General features: G+C 43.1%; 1 protein-coding gene across 1 annotated transcript in view; it reads left to right on the forward strand.

Annotated features, from left to right (window-relative positions):
* The window catches only part of CDHR1 (cadherin related family member 1), a 181,057-nt gene that overhangs the window by 90,997 nt on the left and 72,629 nt on the right, over nucleotides 1-17,431 (forward strand). Inside the window, exon 13 of the mRNA XM_044300029.1 lies at nucleotides 1,710-1,874. Within this exon, the coding sequence (XP_044155964.1) occupies nucleotides 1,710-1,874 (165 nt within the window). The remainder of the gene's footprint in view (nucleotides 1-1,709; nucleotides 1,875-17,431) is intronic.

Consider the following 17,431-nt stretch of genomic DNA (forward strand, 5'->3'; position numbering starts at 1 on the left):
ACCTAAACTGAAAACTAAGGCCCCTTTCACACGGGCGAGTTTTCAACGCTGGTGCATTGCGTGAGGTGAACGCATTGCACCCGCACTGCATCCGGAGCCATTCATTTTTTATGGGGCTGTGCAGATGAGCGGTGGATTTCACGCATCACTTGTGCGTTGCGTGAAAATCACAACATGCTCTATATTGTGCTTTTTTCACGCAACGCAGGCCCCATAGAAGTGAATGGGGCTGCGTGAAAATTGCAAGCATCAGCAAGCAAGTGCGGATTCGGTGCGATTTTCACACATGGTTGCTAGGATGAAAGTCTATTCACTATATTATTTTCCCTTATAACATGGTTAATAATAGCATTCTTTAATACAGAATGCTTAGTAGAAGGTCAATTGAGGGTTAAAAAAATAAATAAAAATTAACTCACCTCCTCCAATTGATCGCGTAGCTGCCGTTCTCCTGTTCTTTCTTCAGGACCTGTCAAAGGACCTGTGGTAACATAACTGTGCTCATCACATGATACATCACATGATCCATCACCATAGTGATGGACCATGTGATGAGCTCAGTGATGTCACCACAGGTCCTGAAGAAAGAACATGATACCGCAGCTACGCGATCAATTGGAGGAGGTGAGTTAATTTCTATTAAATTTTTTAACCCTCAATTGACCTTCTATTAAGCATTCTGTATGTATTAAAGAATGCTATTATTTTCCCTTATAACCATGTTATAAGGGAAAATAATAAAATTTACAGAATACTGAACCCAAACCCGAACTTCTGTGAAGAAGTCCGGGTTCGGGTCTGGGTACCAAACATGCCGATTTTTCTCATGCGTGTGCAAAATGCATGAAAACGCTTTGCACTCGCGGGGAAAATTCGTGCATGTTCCCGCAATGCACCCGCATTTTTTCCCGCAACGCCCATGTGAACCCAGCCTAATTGTCTAAAGAAAAAGATAACCCTACTAAGACCTATACTTAGAATAATAAACATCGTTATATTAACCCCTTAGTGACCAACCATACGTGTTTTTACGGCGATCACTAAGCATTACATTTTTTTTAGGGGGGTTATTTAATAAATGTTTTATTTTTTTCATTTTTTTGCCACTTAATAGTCCCACAAGGGGACTATAACAGACAATATTTTGATTGCTTATAAAATGCAATGCACTATTCCTATAGTGCATTGCATTTAAATGGCAATGCTCTTCTGACATTGACCAGCAGGGTGAGCCAGAGAGGTGCAGCCTGCTGGAAATTACTCAAGGCTGGTCTGGGGCCTACATCAGACCCCAGCCAGTCTTCACACACATTGGCACCCCGCGATCGCATTTGCGGGGTACCAATGAGAGACAGAGGGTGTCCGCTTCCTCTGTCAGCACTTTACATGCGGCGGGTGCCATTGCTGCCGATCCTAGCTGTTAGAGCAGGACTGCAGCTCTCATGTGAGACCCGGGTCCCCACTCCTCTCTGCACAGGGGACCCAGCCTAAGGTCCCTTAGTGACCGCCGTAAAAATACGTATGGATGCTCACTAAGGGGGTTAAAAATCGGAATTTCCCGATAAACGAGAGTTTGCTTATTCGGTGGGCAATCAGTGGCAGCATTACACTGCAAAAATTTTTTTTACCACTGATGTTTCTCCTTTATAAATGTGTTTCTCATTATTCTTTCAAATTGACATAATCTGACATACGTATTTATCATTTAGCTTCTTGCCATTGAGGTCAACACACCAGAAAAATTCAGTTCAACGGCTGATATAACTATCCACCTTCTTGATATCAATGACAATGTCCCAAGATTCTCTTCTGAGTATTATGTTGCTAGAATACCAGAGAACTCCCCTGGAGGCTCCAATGTTGTAGCTGCAACAGTAAGTGGTCTTTTTATTATATAAAATGCATGTCTACTGTTCTGTTGAATAAATCCAAACAGTTTTCTGCCAACATCTTTGTTACCTGCAATAACTGCATTCCACTTGCAAGTGTGTAATGTAAAAACTATCCCAACTCAGGGGAAATATGCTGCCACGCAGACTTTCTAAGCTATGTTCTGATAGAGATTAGGGAAGAGAACTAATGAATTATAGAGAGAACTGTATGGCTGTAACTGTATTACATCTGTAACTTACTGGACACCAGGTATGAAAGATTGACCCTTTCAACCCTTAGGCTACCGGAGGTTTTATTCATTTTTGCATTTTCATTTTTCTTCCCTATTTTCCTTGAGCCATAACTTTTTTATATTACTGGTCACATAGATGTATGAGGGCTTATTTTTAGAAGGACAGGTGTTACTTTCTAATGCCACCATTAATTATGGCATAAAATGTAGTGGGAAGTGGTAAAAAATTCCAAATGGGGTGGAGTTGGAAAAAAAATGCTATTCCTCCCCCGTTTTACGAGTTTTGTTCCCATGGCATTTTGGCAAAACTGACCTATGTACTTCATTCTCTGGGTCAGTACGATACAACAATACCCCATATGTATAGGTTCTTTATGTCTAAATAGTGTCAAATTAAATTTAAACTTTGATACTTTTTTTTTTTTTACATCACTAAATTCTGACCCCCATAACTTTTTTATATTTATGTCTACTGAGCTCTTTAGGGGCTCATTTTTTGCAGAACAATCTGTAGTTTTTATTGCTACCATTTTGGAGTGTGCATCACTTATTTTTTATCACATTTTATTACATTTTTGGGGTAAGAGAAGCAATGAAAAAATGGCAAATCGGCCATTTTTACCTTTTTTTTCCATTACGCCATTGGCCGTATTGGAATTTTTTTTTCTATTTTAATAGTATGGGGCGTTTTCAGTCATAGTGACACCCATTATGTTTATATTTATTGTTATTTAGATTAAAAAAAAAAATATTATACTGAAAGTTGATTTTTAAACTTAATATTTTTTCATATATTTATTAACATATTTTTTTTATGATTTTATGGCTCATATATGTTTTTTTTATTTTGTTCTATCAGGCATTTTTAAAAGGCCTTTTAAACTTAATATTGCTTGTTTTTTATCCTGACCTGCCATCTGGTGGCCAAAATAAGAATTGCAGCATGAACACTTTCAGCCTCGTCAGCGAGGCTGAAAGTGTTCAGCGCAACTACCAGACCAAAATCAATTCGGACCATACCGAAGTTGCTTCAATTGCCCTGAAAATTGGTATACAGTTGCAAGAAAAAGTATGTGAACCCTTTGGAATGATATGGATTTCTGCAAAAATTGGTCATAAAATGTGATCTGATCTTCATCTAAGTGACAACAATAGACAATCACAGTCTGCTTAAACTAATAACACACAAATAATTAAATATTACCATGTTTTTATTGAACACACCATGTAAACATTCACAGTGCAGGTGGAAAAAGTATGTGATGTAATGACATCTCCAAGAGCTAATTGGAGTGAGGTGTCAGCCAACTGGAGTCCAATCAATGAGATGAGATTGGAGGTGTTGGTTACAGCTGCCCTGCCCTTTAAAAAACACACACCAGTTCTGGGTTTGCTTTTCACAAGAAGCATTGCCTGATGTGAATGATGCCTCCCACAAAAGAGCTCTCAGAAGACCTACGATTAAGAATTGTTGACTTGCATAAAGCTGGAAAGGGTTATAAAAGTATCTCCAAAAGCCTTGCTGTTCATCAGTCCGCGATAAGACAAATTGTCTATAAATGGAGAAAGTTCAGCACTGCTGCTACTCTCCCTAGGAGTGGCCGTCCTGTAAAGATGACTCTAAGAGCACAGCACAATGAGGTGAAGAATAATCCTAGAGTGAATCCTAGAGTGTCAGCTGAAGACTTACAAAAGTCTCTGGAATATGCTAACATCCCTATTAGCGAATCTACGATACGTAAAACACTAAACAAGAATGGATTTAATGGGAGGATACCACAGAGGAAGCCACTGCTGTCCAAAAAAAAACATTGCTGCACGTTTAGAGTTTGCACAAGAGCACCTGGATGTTCCACAGCAGTACTGGCAAAATATTCTGTGGACAGATGAAACCAAAGTTAAGTTGTTTGGAAGAAACACACTACACTATGTGTTGAGAAAAAGAGGCACAGCACATCAACATCAAAACCTCATCCCAACTGTGAAGTATGGTGGTGGGGGCATCATGGTTTGGGGCTGCTTTGCTGCGTCAGGGTCTGTACGGATTGCTATCATCGAAGGAAAAATGAATTCCCAAGTTTATCAAGACATTTTGCAGGAGAACTTAAGGCCATCTGTCCACCAGCTGAAGCTCAACAGAAGATGGGTGTTGCAACAGGACAACGACCCAAAGCATAGAAGTAAATCAACAACAGAATGGCTTAAACTGAAGAAAATACGCCTTCTCAAGTGGCCCAGTCAGAGTCCTGACCTCAAGAAAGCGATTCACACCAGACAACCTAAGAATATTGCTGAACTTAAACAGTTCTGTAAAGAGGAATGGTCAAGAATTACTCCTGAGTCCTGACCATTGTGCACGTCTGATCTGCAACTACAGGAAACGTTTGGTTGAAGTCATTGCTGCCAAAGGAGGTTCAACCAATTATTAAATCCAAGGGGTAACATACTTTTTCCATCTGCACTGCGAATGTTTACATGGTGTGTTCAATAAAAACATGGTAATATTTAATTATTTGTGGGAAATGCACATTTGACAGCATTAACATACAGCGTGTTTAAAAACACACAATGTCTGCACATGTGTTATACTTTTTCATATCCAAAGCTTACGAAAATTGCCCTTTATCAGGGGGTAGATGATCTTTACACACACAGGGGTGTTATGGGGGGACCCAATGACCAAACATTATGCCTTGACAGGAACAGAGTGCCTGCCCATATGACTGTCAGAAGAAAAAGTGTATTGTTGTGAACGAGTATAAAACAATTCACCCTTTTAATTGGGAGTAGCAGAAGCACGGCAGTGTGGAAAGGATACGGATATAGTGGCATGTGGCAGCAATAGCTGCGTAAGCAGAAGCATCATAACATAGAACATACTAGGCATTATGATGGCTGTCCAGAAATCCATGGGGTTAGGGAACAGGATATGCGCCAGAGACTGGCCAGAGTCTAGATAGGCCTCAACCGTCATCTTGCTGTCTGGCTTTAGCCTGGCGCAGCACATGGTAAAACTGTTCCATCATGTTGAAGAGACTGAAATGGCTGCTGCTACTGCGGCTTCCGCTGCTCATGGCAGCGGGATGGAAGGTGACTCTATGGGGGGGGGCAAGAGAGGCCTCCTTTTCTGACACACTGGTGGCAGGCGTATGCTTGCCATCAGCTGCGGCAAGCTGTGTACACAGTGTTTCCTGGTAATAAAGTAATTTGTCCTCCCTTTCTGCGAGAGAAAAGCAGTCCTTCATTTTGCCTTGATAGGGAGAGTCTAAAAGCATTGCTATCCAGTAATCTTCAGACTGCTTGATTTCAGTTATACGCCTGTCACTGCGTAAGCAAGTGAGCATACAGTTTGCCATTCTGGCCAGCGTGCCCGAGGAGCCAGTTCTTTTTTGCATCACCACCCACTGTGACAATTGGGTGTCCTAGCCGGTGCCATCATCATCATCCACATCCTCCTCCATGGCAGATTCCCATTGTGTGTCCCCAACAGTAATAGGGCAGACAGCAAGATAGGTTAGCTGTTTTTCTTCTGCCTTCCACCCCTGCTACAAACGAGTCAGCGTTTGTTCTAAGATAAATATGAGAGGAGTGACATTGTTTATGCCACAGTTGTTCCTGTCGACAAACTTTGTGGCCTCTTTGTGGGCTTTAGCACCTGACAGGCATTTTGGATAAGCTGCCTCTGCCTGACCTTGAAGCAATACATGCTCCCTTCTGCTGAGGCATGACAAAATCGTTCACAGCTTTCCGCTCCTCGTACAGATGCTGAAGCATGGGCAATGTCAAATTCAAGTTGGCAGGTCACAGATTAAGCAGGGCACTGCCAGGCATCCGGTAGCTGCAGGTCCAGGAGAACATTCCTTGCCATATAACAATGGCTGAGGTGCTTGGACAGTCTCCAGGATTTTGGCAGCACCTTGTGGAAGCCAGTGTACCTTGTGGAAGCCAGCCACTTCATGTGGTTCAATAGAGCTCTGGTGCTTGCCTTTGTTGTGTTTACCTGTCCACATCTTTATTTGTTCTTCCACAGCTAGCACAAGGCAATCTTTTTGTCTTCAAGCAGTGTGGACAAAAACTGCCAGGCGAGAAATTATTGTGCAGAGCGAGAGGCAGCTGAGCACAGCTTTGTTTTGGGTCTGGGTCTTTTTCATTTGGAACCCTTCCGTAGCCCTGGGCCTCTTTTTGTGCTACCCTGTGTATTTGTATAGTTATAACGTATATGCTGATTTTAATCATTTCAACAACCTCCCTGAAAAATGCCTCAATCCGTTATCACTGACAGATAATTTGGTGCCCTACCCTGTGTATTGGTGTACTGATCGCCTATATGCTGGTTTAATTGAATTGAACCCATAAAAAAAAGTAAATATAACTGTTTGAATATAGAATAAATGGAAACGGACGATTGAGGCCTGATGCTCAATTTCACATTATCACTCACAGGTAATTTGTTGCCCAACCCTCTGTATTGGTGTACTGATCACCTACATACTGGTTTAATTAAATTGAACCCTCCAAAAACAATACAAATTCCAACTGTATGGAATTACAGTAAGGTTACTTTCACACTCACGTTTTAGGCGGATCCCTCATTAATCTGCAAAAACAGATCTGTTACAATTATACAACCGCATGCATCAGTCATGAACGGATATGTTTGCATTATCTGCAACATAAACACCGATAATAAGTAACTCACGAAGTGAGTATGCGTACTGGGCCTGTAAACCAAGTTCCCCCCTGAGGAAGCTTACGCGAAACGTACTTGGGGTCTATTGGATCATTGTTTTGGTATTTATGGCATTATTTATTTAACTTATTGCAATTTATTGTCCATGTACATTATATTTTATGCACTCTGCACTTTAATGGATATGTACTGAAGCTGGTTTCAATATGTTGTTTAGGGTTGGCGAAGGCATATATATATATGTGCTCCCCATTAGGGTATCTATTTATCATTCAGATTTGATCCAACCTACATATATATACATATATATTTTCTTTATGCCTTACCTTGTATATTTGTGATCCCTCCACCCTGTGTGTTTTCCGCCACCGTCTTGTATTGTTTGTCATTGTATTTTATTGGATTTTCCCCCCGGGGAACCATAATAAAGTTTATGTATACATTGTTAGTCGTGATGTGCTTGTTCATTCATTAGTGTTGATTTTCTGTAACATAGCCAAGACGGATCCGTCATGAACTCCATTGAAAATCGATGGGAGATGGATCAGTTTTCTATTGTGCCAGATTGTGTTAGAGAAAACGTATCTGTCCCCATTGACTTACATTGTGTGCCATGACGGATCTGTTTGGCTCAGTTTTGTCAAGCGGACAGCAAAACACTGCCGGCAGCGTTTTTGTGTCCGCCTCCAGAGCAGAATGGAGACTGTTTATAGGCAAACTGATACATTCTGAGTGGTTCCTTTTCCATTCAGAATAAATTAGGGCAAAACTGATCCGTTTTGGACCGATTGTGAGAGCCCATTATGGATCTCACAAGCGGAAAGCCAAAACGCGAGTGTGAATGTAGCCTAAACAGAAACGGACATTTGAGGCCTAAAGCTCAATTTCACTTCCGTTCCGCAGCCCCGCAAAAAAAGAGCATGTCCTATTCTTGTCCGCAGACACGGAAAAGAGAAGGCATTTCTATTGGGGTGCCGGCCATGTGAGGTCTGGTGTTTTGTGGATCCGCAATTTGCGGACCGCAAAACACTTGCGGACGTCTGAATGGACACTAACACTCACAGGTGTGTATTAGTCTACTGATCACCTACATACTAATTTTATTTAATAGTTACATAGTACAAACCGGATTCCCAAAAAGTTGGGACACTATACAAATTGTGAATAAATACTGAATGCAATGATGTGGAGGTGCCAACTTCTAATATTTTATTCCGAATAGAACATAAATCACGGAACAAATGTACCATTTTAAGGGAAAAATATGTTGAATCAGAATTTCATGGTGTCAACAAATCCCCAAAAGGTTGGGACAAGGCCATTTTCATCACTGTGTGGCATCTCCCCTTCTTCTTACAACACTCAACAGACGTCTGGAGACCGAGGAGACCAGTTTCTCAAGTTTAGAAATAGGAATGCTCTCCCATTCTTGTCTAATACAGGCCTCTAACTGTTCAATCGTCTTGGGCCTTCTTTGTTGCACCTTCCTCTTTATGATGCGCCAAATGTTCTCTATAGGTGAAAGATCTGGACTGCAGACTGGCCATGATGTTGTGATTGATGCAGAATGTGGTCTGGCATTATCTTGTTGAAAAATGCAGGGTCTTCCCTGAAAGGGATGACGTCTGGATGGGAGCATATGTTGTTCTAGAACCTGAATATATTTTTCTGCATTGATGGTGCCTTTCCAGACATGCAAGCTGCCCATGCCACACGCACTCATGCAACCCCATACCATCGGAGATGCAGGCTTCTGAACTGAGAGTTGATAACAACTTGGGTTGTCCTTGTCCTCTTTGGTCCGGATGACATGGCGTCCCAGATTTCCAAAAAGAACTTCGAATCGTGACTCGTCTGACCACAGAACAGTCTTCCATTTTGCCACACTCCATTTTAAATGATCCCTGGCCCAGTGAAAACGCCTGAGCTTGTGGATCTTGCTTAGAAATGGCTTCTTCTTTGCACTGTAGAGTTTTAGCTGGCAACGGCGGATGGCACGGTGGATTGTGTTCACTGACAATGGTTTCTGGAAGTATTCCTGAGCCCATTCTGTGATTTCCTTTACAGTAGCATTGTGCAGTGTCGTTTAAGGGCCCGGAGATCACAGGCATCCAGTATGGTTTTACGGCCTTGACCCTTACGCACAGAGATTGTTCCAGATTCTCTGAATCTTCGGATGATGTTATGCACAGTTGATGATGATAGATGCAAAGTCTTTGCAATTTTTTGCTGGGTAACACCTTTATGATATTGCTCCACTATCTTTCTGCGCAACATTGTGGGAATTGGTGATCCTCTACCCATCTTGGCTTCTCAGAGACACTGCCACTCTGAGAAGCTCTTTTTATACCCAATCATTTTGCCAATTGACCTAATTAGTGTTAATTGGTCTTCCAGCTCTTCGTTATGCTCAAATTTACTTTTTCCAGCCTCTTATTGCTACTTGTCCCAACTTTTTGGGGATTTGTTGACACCGTGAAAATTTGAATCAACGTATTTTTCCTTAAAAATGATACATTTACTCGGATTAAGCGTTTGATCTGTCATCTACATTCTATTACAAATAAAATATTGACATTTGCCATCTCCACATCATTGCATTCAGTTTTTACTCACAATTTGTATAGTGTCCCAACTTTTGGGGAATCCGGTTTGTAGTTACATAGTTAATACGGTTTAAAAAAGACATAAGTCCATCAAGTTCAACCAAGGGATAGGTTGGGATGTGAACCAGAGAAAGAAGTGAGACTTTTTTCACATTTTCATAATCATTAATGTAATTTACTTTTAGGAATTAATCTAAGCCCTTTTGAAAACTGTCCAGTGTTCCTGCTGTGACCACATCCTGAGGAAGTCTATTCCACAGATTTACTGTTCTTTCAGTAAAGAAACTTTGACACTTCTAGAGACTGAATTTTTTCTTCTCCAGTCGGAGGCAGTGCCCTTGTGTCTTTTGAGGGCATGTTACATGGGACAGTTTTTCACCGTATTTTTTTGTATGGCCCATTTATATATTTGTATAGGTTAATCATGTCCCCCTTCGACGTCTCTTCTCTTAATCTTTCTTCATAACGAAGACCATCCATACCCCTTATCAGTTTAGTCGCTCTCCTTTGTACTTTTTCCAGTTCCAAAGCATCCTTTCTATTAACTGAACTGCATATTCCAGATGAGGACGCACCAATGCGTTGTAAAGTGGTAGCACAACATCGATGTCCCGCGAGTCCATGCCTCGTTTAATGCATGACAATATCCTTGTAGCCTTAGAAACAGCTGACTGACACAGTGTGCTGTAATTTAATTTATCATCTACAAGGACACCCAAATCCTTCTCTATAAGTGACTCTCCCAGTGTTACATCCCCTAGGACATATGATGCACAGAGATTATTACTACCAAGATGCATAACTTTACATTTATCTACATTAAACCTCATTTGCCATGTTGATGCCCAATCACTCAGAGTGTTCAAGTCATCTTGTAGTTTATAGTATAATACCCCCCCCCCCCCCCAAAAAAAAAAAAGAAAGTGCATGTGTGGAGATAATAAATGGATTTAGCCCTAATAATTCTTTGTCAATCACTGATTTATACGCTTTTTCAAGCTACAACAAACTAAAATTTAAATAAATATGTGAGATGACCTAACATAGAGTTCTCACTAGTATTCCATATACTATGCTAGTTTGATGGTAGAACACATGTTGTACAGTTTTCGCTTATTCCACTCCCCCACCCTACCCCCACCCTCCTTCTAGGAGGCACAGCAATCCTCAGCGCCTCACTCCCTGGCTGACAACTTTCCTGCTTGTCCTTATTCTACTCACAGAATTCTTCTTCTTTGTAATTCAAACCTTTCCCTTCACTGTCCCTGGCAGTAGAATACAAGCTTTATTGATTTCCAAATAAATGTCAGACACTGTAAGAATCAACCGCCCTCATTCATAGCCCAGCAGCACAGAATTACTTTCTGCTCAGGTTGTCTATCGGGCTGAGAGCCAGTGAGTGCAAGCCCCCCCCCCCCCCACACTTCCTGTCAGAGTTATGTGAAAACCCTTCTTCATCCCTAGTGCTTTTTTCCCACAGACGTGCACTAAAATGGCGCTACATGCCATTTTAGTGGATTCATCCAAAACAAACCTGAAAAGGTTTGGGTTTGTCAGCCATTCAAAAGATAGAAAAGTTGGGACCGAACTTGTTCGTTCATCTTTAGTGTACAGTATAAAGCCCATATTTTCCAGTGACTAATTTGTTGTCAATGAGGTGCAGGTCATAGTCCTCCCCATTCATGGCTCTTAATAATTCATCGGCAATTGTGAGAAATGCTATAACGCAGATTTGACCTAGGGCTGCTCCTAAGGGGACTGATTAGGATGCATACACTTTAGCAGCTTGAGGGAAAAAGAACACCCTATAGACAGAGAGAACTTCAGGCAGGAAGCAGAGAGGCTGGGTGTAGAGTAGACAGAGCTAACATTACTTCGACAGCCATGCCCACCAGCAAGATGTCAGCTGGGATGGACCCCTGGAGCAACATGGCAGAGAGAGAGAGAAAATGATAGAAAGAGACATCAATCTGTTGTGACTTAGACTGAGTGAGCCATCCAGTCCACAATATCATGATGCAAAATAACCGTGGAGCCCCAGTTAAGGGTCTTCAACACAGTGAAAGCCAGATATCCCTCAAAGGAAGTAAAACCGAGCAAAGGGGAGTCCCCATTATATAGATCACCAAATCCACCATATTAAGTGGCCCCTATCTCAAGATCCCACTCTTTTACAAGCTTTAAGGATGTGATGGGGAAGACCTAAGCCAGTTATCCATCCACAGACAGCTGTTTCGGGGTGTTGCACCTCATCAGTGTGGAGTAGGATTCTGGCTAATTTCGACACAGCAATCCAAACAGCAAAGCTTCCTGGGAAACGTGATATGCAAAATAACCGTGGAGCCCCAGTGAAGGGTTTTGAACACAGTGAAAGACAGATATCCCTCAAAGGAAGGAAAACTGAGCAAAGGGGTGTCCTCATTAAAGAGATCACCAAATCCACCATATTAAGTGGCCCCTATGTCAAGTTCCCGCTGTCACGGATGATGTTGCAGATAGCTGGAAGTTATGATTAAATGTCCGACTGGCTTGATCCCAAACTAAGGAGCATATAGGTGACCCCTATAAAACCCTAAGAGCTCACCCTAACTGCTAAGCACATACAAGGGTCTCAAAGGTAGACGATTGCATGCCCCCGTACCTAAGACTGTTTGACACCTGAAAACTCTATAATAGTGAGGGGACACGACCACCGTCTCCCTGCACTTCATACAGAGGGAGTCAGGGTCACCTAGAATCAAGCCAGCAAGGAAACACAATACATGAAAGGACTTATCTAAACAAGCAGCAGCAGAAGCCTCCAGCATTGAACACTTCAATCCAGGAAGTAGTATAAACCCCAAAGTGAGGCAGTATGGGAGGGAATATAAAGGAAAGAGGATTACTCTAAATAGGTGACACCTGGGAGAAGGAAATGAGATGAGAAAGTGAAACCAAAACAAAGAACATCATGCAATAGGTAGAGAAGGATGTCTGTCAGACCTTCTCACAGAAGTGGCTGTGACACCTGCTCTTTTACAAGCTTTAAGGATGTGACGGGGAAGACCTAAGCCAGTTATCCATCCACACACAGCTGTTTTGGGGTGTTGCCCCTCATCAGTGTGGAGTAGGATTCTGGCTAACCGGGAGCAATGCCTTGGAGACTATTCAAACAAAACAATACAAAACAAGTCCACAATATCATTCTCTATGTCCTCAATAATAATCTTTCAGTCTGACACTTATCGGACGTGAGGGAGAACGGATGATGCATACTGGGCTTCCACTGATGTTTTCACTACTACAGCCTCCCACATTCTGACTCTCGGATAACAAGGCATGGGTCTTTTGTTTTCCATTTTTCCGTTTACCAGACATTTTATTATAACTTTATACTTTACCCTTAGATAATGCAAATTGTGCGATATGCCAGACCTTGCAGGGGAATTATGCGTGAGGTCACGGTGTGAGCAATAGGTGGGCCGAGGTAAAGACAGTTCTGGTTACTTGCGGTTGCATCATCCCTGGACAGGCTCGCATAAGTGAAAAGGAGAACGGCACAAGAATTCTCTGGGGCACACTCTGGTGTAAGGGACACGGGCCAGATGGTGGTTTGAGGTGCCCTTGGTGGTCTGTATTAATGTGCCTATGGCAAGGTCCCTTGTAGTTTTGACACCAGTACCTTTTTTATGGCGATACAACCATTTACTGTAGTGTTAATTGAGGAACTTGAGACTGAGGCGAGCAGGATGAAATTCAAGGTGGAACTTTACTAAAGATGACTTCTGATAACAGTACATCCAAATTATTAAACAGTCTATTGGCACAGAGGTAACACTGCTGTAAGTCCTCTGCTGACAGGTGTAAATCTCCCTCTCTAACTAATAAATGTAATGAAATCATAGCCTTACGGTTAGAGGACTTCAGGGCTGGTCCTGTTGATACCGGTTCAGGCTTGTGAAGTTGCCGGAGGGTGGTGACTCCTTCATGTGGGGAATCCAAAGGTCCTAAGGCACTAGTATGATGTGGCCATAACCCTTTGGGGGTCTCTTTCTTTAGTATTTTCTGAATAAATGGAGCACTTCAACTCTGGGCTGAAATCTGGCTGAGGGCTCAAGATTAAAGACAGCACTTGACACACCTGCTCTCTCAACTGCTACTGGAACTGATCCTAACTGGCTAGGCCTGAGCTTGACTATATATATATGGGAGGTAATATCTCCCCCTAGTGGTAACTTCAGTGTAAATGCATTCTAATACACCTGTTAGCAGGGATTATGCACCAAAATGTATTGCAGCTTAAGACAGGCTATATAAAGCATAAAAAGCATAATACAACAAGTTGGCAGTACCCACGAGGGTAGTGGGACGCTGCAATTGCATGAATATAAATGCTGAATATTTCATCTTATATGAAGTGTACCCTAGATTTTGTGCCTAGAGGTACTGAGTAAACCATAACGTGTAGGCTACATACAGACGGTCATATCAAAATAATACACTGATACTCACAAAATGGCGCCTTGCCCACTTTACAATGCATAATTTTGTTGCATATAATTGACTGTTCTTCCATTGTCTCCCAATTCCTAAGCAAGGAAAGATAGGTGGAACAAGGGTAGTAAAATGTTGTGCTCCATGTTCTAACCATCTGACATGATCACAAAGGTACCATTCAACACCTCCTCACTTCAGGTCCAACAAGATTTGATTGACAATCTGGTAGTACTAGGGACAGCAAAATGTCCAGTATTTGTCAGCAAGTCAATTATGGCCTCGTCTCCTGTTCCTCTAAATTAGTGAACACTAAGCAGTGTCTTAACAGCCTTCAACAAGCTCAGGTTGCAGCTTTGCTGGAGGTGATGAAGAGGCAGAATCGCCATGTGATCTGCTTGCACACACTGCAGAATGGTCATGGCTGGCGGGAGGGGTCTCTACTAGAGCAGACAGGACAGCTTAATTTCATTAGGAGGGAGGAATGCAGGATCCTGCCATGGGCCTGTCCAACCCTGATAACAGTTGTAGGATAAGCAGGGCTCTCTATTAAGCTCACTATCAAGCTCTCAGCTCTGGGCCCCATACAGCAGTGGTTTACACTCCTGCATGCAAACGCATACTTAGACACACTCTACTGTACAGGCAACAAAGATAAGTGTGCTCTCTGCTGCGGCTATTGAACGATCCATGTTAGAGTGACTGTGGTCAATCGATCAGTCTATACCCCACCTCTGTCATAATTAAAGGCAGACATAGTACCCAGGAGCACAGCGATACATAGATGGATGCCTAGCAGCGCTGGTTTGTGTTTGGCCCAGTCCTGCATGCCACCTATGGCTGGCGGCCCACTGACAGCCCAGCCCACAAGGAAACTGCCCAGTGGGGCAGATCACCATTCTGGACCCTTCCACTTTAAAAAATTCTGACAGCATGTAAGTATGTATGTGAATGGAGCAGTGCAGTGCGCTTTCCATTCATTTCTATGGGACTTCTGAAAATAGCTGAGTGTACCATTAGGCTATTTTCAGGAGCTCCGTTCTAGTGATAGGTGTGGGTCCCAGAGGTACATTCTAGTGATCTCCCACCAATGTTCCAGGTGAGATAACTCCTTTATTGTCACTTATTGTACTTAGTACTAATGACTAGAGTTGAGCGGACACCTGGATGTTCGGGTTCGAGAAGTTCGGCCGAACTTACCGAAAATGTTCGGGTTTGGGATCCGAACCCGATCCGAACTTAATCCCGAACCCCATTGAAGTCAATGGGGACCCGAACTTTTCGGCACTAAAAAGGCTGTAAAACAGCCCAGGAAAGGGCTAGAGGGCTGCAAAAGGCAGCAACATGTAGGTAAATCCCCTGCAAACAAATGTGGATAGGGAAATGAATTAAAATAAAAATTAAATAAATAAAAATTAACCAAAATCAATTGGAGAGAGGTCCCATAGCAGAGAATCAGGCTTCACGTCACCCACCACTGGAACAGTCCATTTTCATAAATTTAGGCCCACCACACAGGCAGAGGAGAGAAGTTCCGTAACACAGAATCTGGCTTCATGTCAGCAGAAAATCAGTCTTCATATCATAGCAGAGAATCAGGCTTCACGTCAGCCACCACTGCAACAGTCCATTGTCATATATTTAGGCCCAGCACCCAGGCAGAGGAGAGAGGTCCCTTAACAGAGAATCTGGCTTCATGTCAGCAGAGAATCAGTCTGCATGTCATAGCAGAGAATCAGGCTTCACGTCACCCACCACTGTAACAGTCCATTGTCATAAATTTAGGCCCTGGCACCCAGGCAGAGGAGAGAGGTCCCGTAACAGACAATCTGGCTTCATGTCAGCAGAGAATCAGTCTTCATATCATAGCAGAGAATCAGGCTTCACGTCAGCCACCACTGCAACAGTCCATTTTCATAAATTTAGGCCCAGCACCCAGGCAGAGGAGAGAGGTCCCTTAACACAGAATCTGGCTTCATGTCACCAGAGAATCAGTCTGCATGTCATAGCAGAGAATCAGGCTTCAGGTCACCCACCACTGTAACAGTCCATTGTCATAAATTTAGGCCCAGCACCCAGGCAGAGGAGAGAGGTCCCGTAACAGACAATCTGGCTTCATGTCAGCAGAGAATCAGTCTGCATGTCATAGCAGAGAATCAGGCTTCAAGTCACCCACCACTGTAACAGTCCATTGTCATAATATTAGGCCCTGGCACCCAGGCAGAGGAGAGAGGTCCCATAACAGACAATCTGGCTTCATGTCAGCAGAGAATCAGTCTGCATGTCATAGCAGAGAATCAGGCTTCACGTCACCCACCACTGTAACAGTCCATTTTCATAAATTTAGGCCCAGCACCCAGGCAGAGGAGAGAGGTTCCGTAACACAGAATCTGGCTTCATGTCACCAGAGAATCAGTCTTCATGTCATAGCAGAGAATCAGGCTTCACGTCAGCCACCACTGCAACAGTCCATTTTCATAAATTTAGGCCCAGCACCCAGGCAGAGGAGAGAGGTCCCGTAACAGACAATCTGGCTTCATGTCAGCAGAGAATCAGTCTGCATGTCATAGCAGAGAATCAGGCTTCACGTCACCCACCACTGTAACAGTCCATTGTCATAAATTTAGGCCCTGGCACCCAGGCAGAGGAGAGAGGTCCCGTAACAGACAATCTGGCTTCATGTCAGCAGAGAATCAGTCTGCATGTCATAGCAGAGAATCAGGCTTCACGTCACCCACCACTGTAACAGTCCATTTTCATAAATTTAGGCCCAGCACCCAGGCAGAGGAGAGAGGTTCCGTAACACAGAATCTGGCTTCATGTCACCAGAGAATCAGTCTTCATGTCATAGCAGAGAATCAGGCTTCACGTCAGCCACCACTGTAACAGTCCATTTTCATAAATTTAGGCCCAGCACCCAGGCAGAGGAGAGAGGTTCCGTAACACAGAATCTGGCTTCATGTCACCAGAGAGTCAGTCTTCATGTCATAGCAGAGAATCAGGCTTCACGTCAGCCACCACTGCAACAGTCCATTTTCATAAATTTAGGCCCAGCACCCAGGCAGAGGAGAGAGGTTCCGTAACACAAAATCTGGCTTCATGTCACCAGAGAATCAGTCTTCATGTCATAGCAGAGAATCAGGCTTCACGTCAGCCACCACTGCAACAGTCCATTTTCATAAATTTAGGCCCAGCACCCAGGCAGAGGAGAGAGGTTCAGTAACACAGAATCTGGCTTCATGTCACCAGAGAATCAGTCTTCATGTCATAGCAGAGAATCAGGCTTCACGCCACCCACCACTGTAACATTCCATTTTCATAAATTTATGCCCAGCACCCAGGCAGAGGAGAGAGGTCCCGTAACAGACAATCTGGCTTCATGTCAGCAGAGAATCAGTCTGCATGTCATAGCAGAGAATAAGGCTTCACGTCACCCACCACTGTAACAGTCCATTGTCATAAATTTAGGCCCTGGCACCCAGGCAGAAGAGAGAGGTCCCGTAACAGACAATCTGGCTTTATGTCAGCAGAGAATCA

The sequence above is a fragment of the Bufo gargarizans genome, chromosome 6 (genome assembly GCF_014858855.1).
Source record: "Bufo gargarizans isolate SCDJY-AF-19 chromosome 6, ASM1485885v1, whole genome shotgun sequence".
Classification (NCBI taxonomy): domain Eukaryota; kingdom Metazoa; phylum Chordata; class Amphibia; order Anura; family Bufonidae; genus Bufo; species Bufo gargarizans.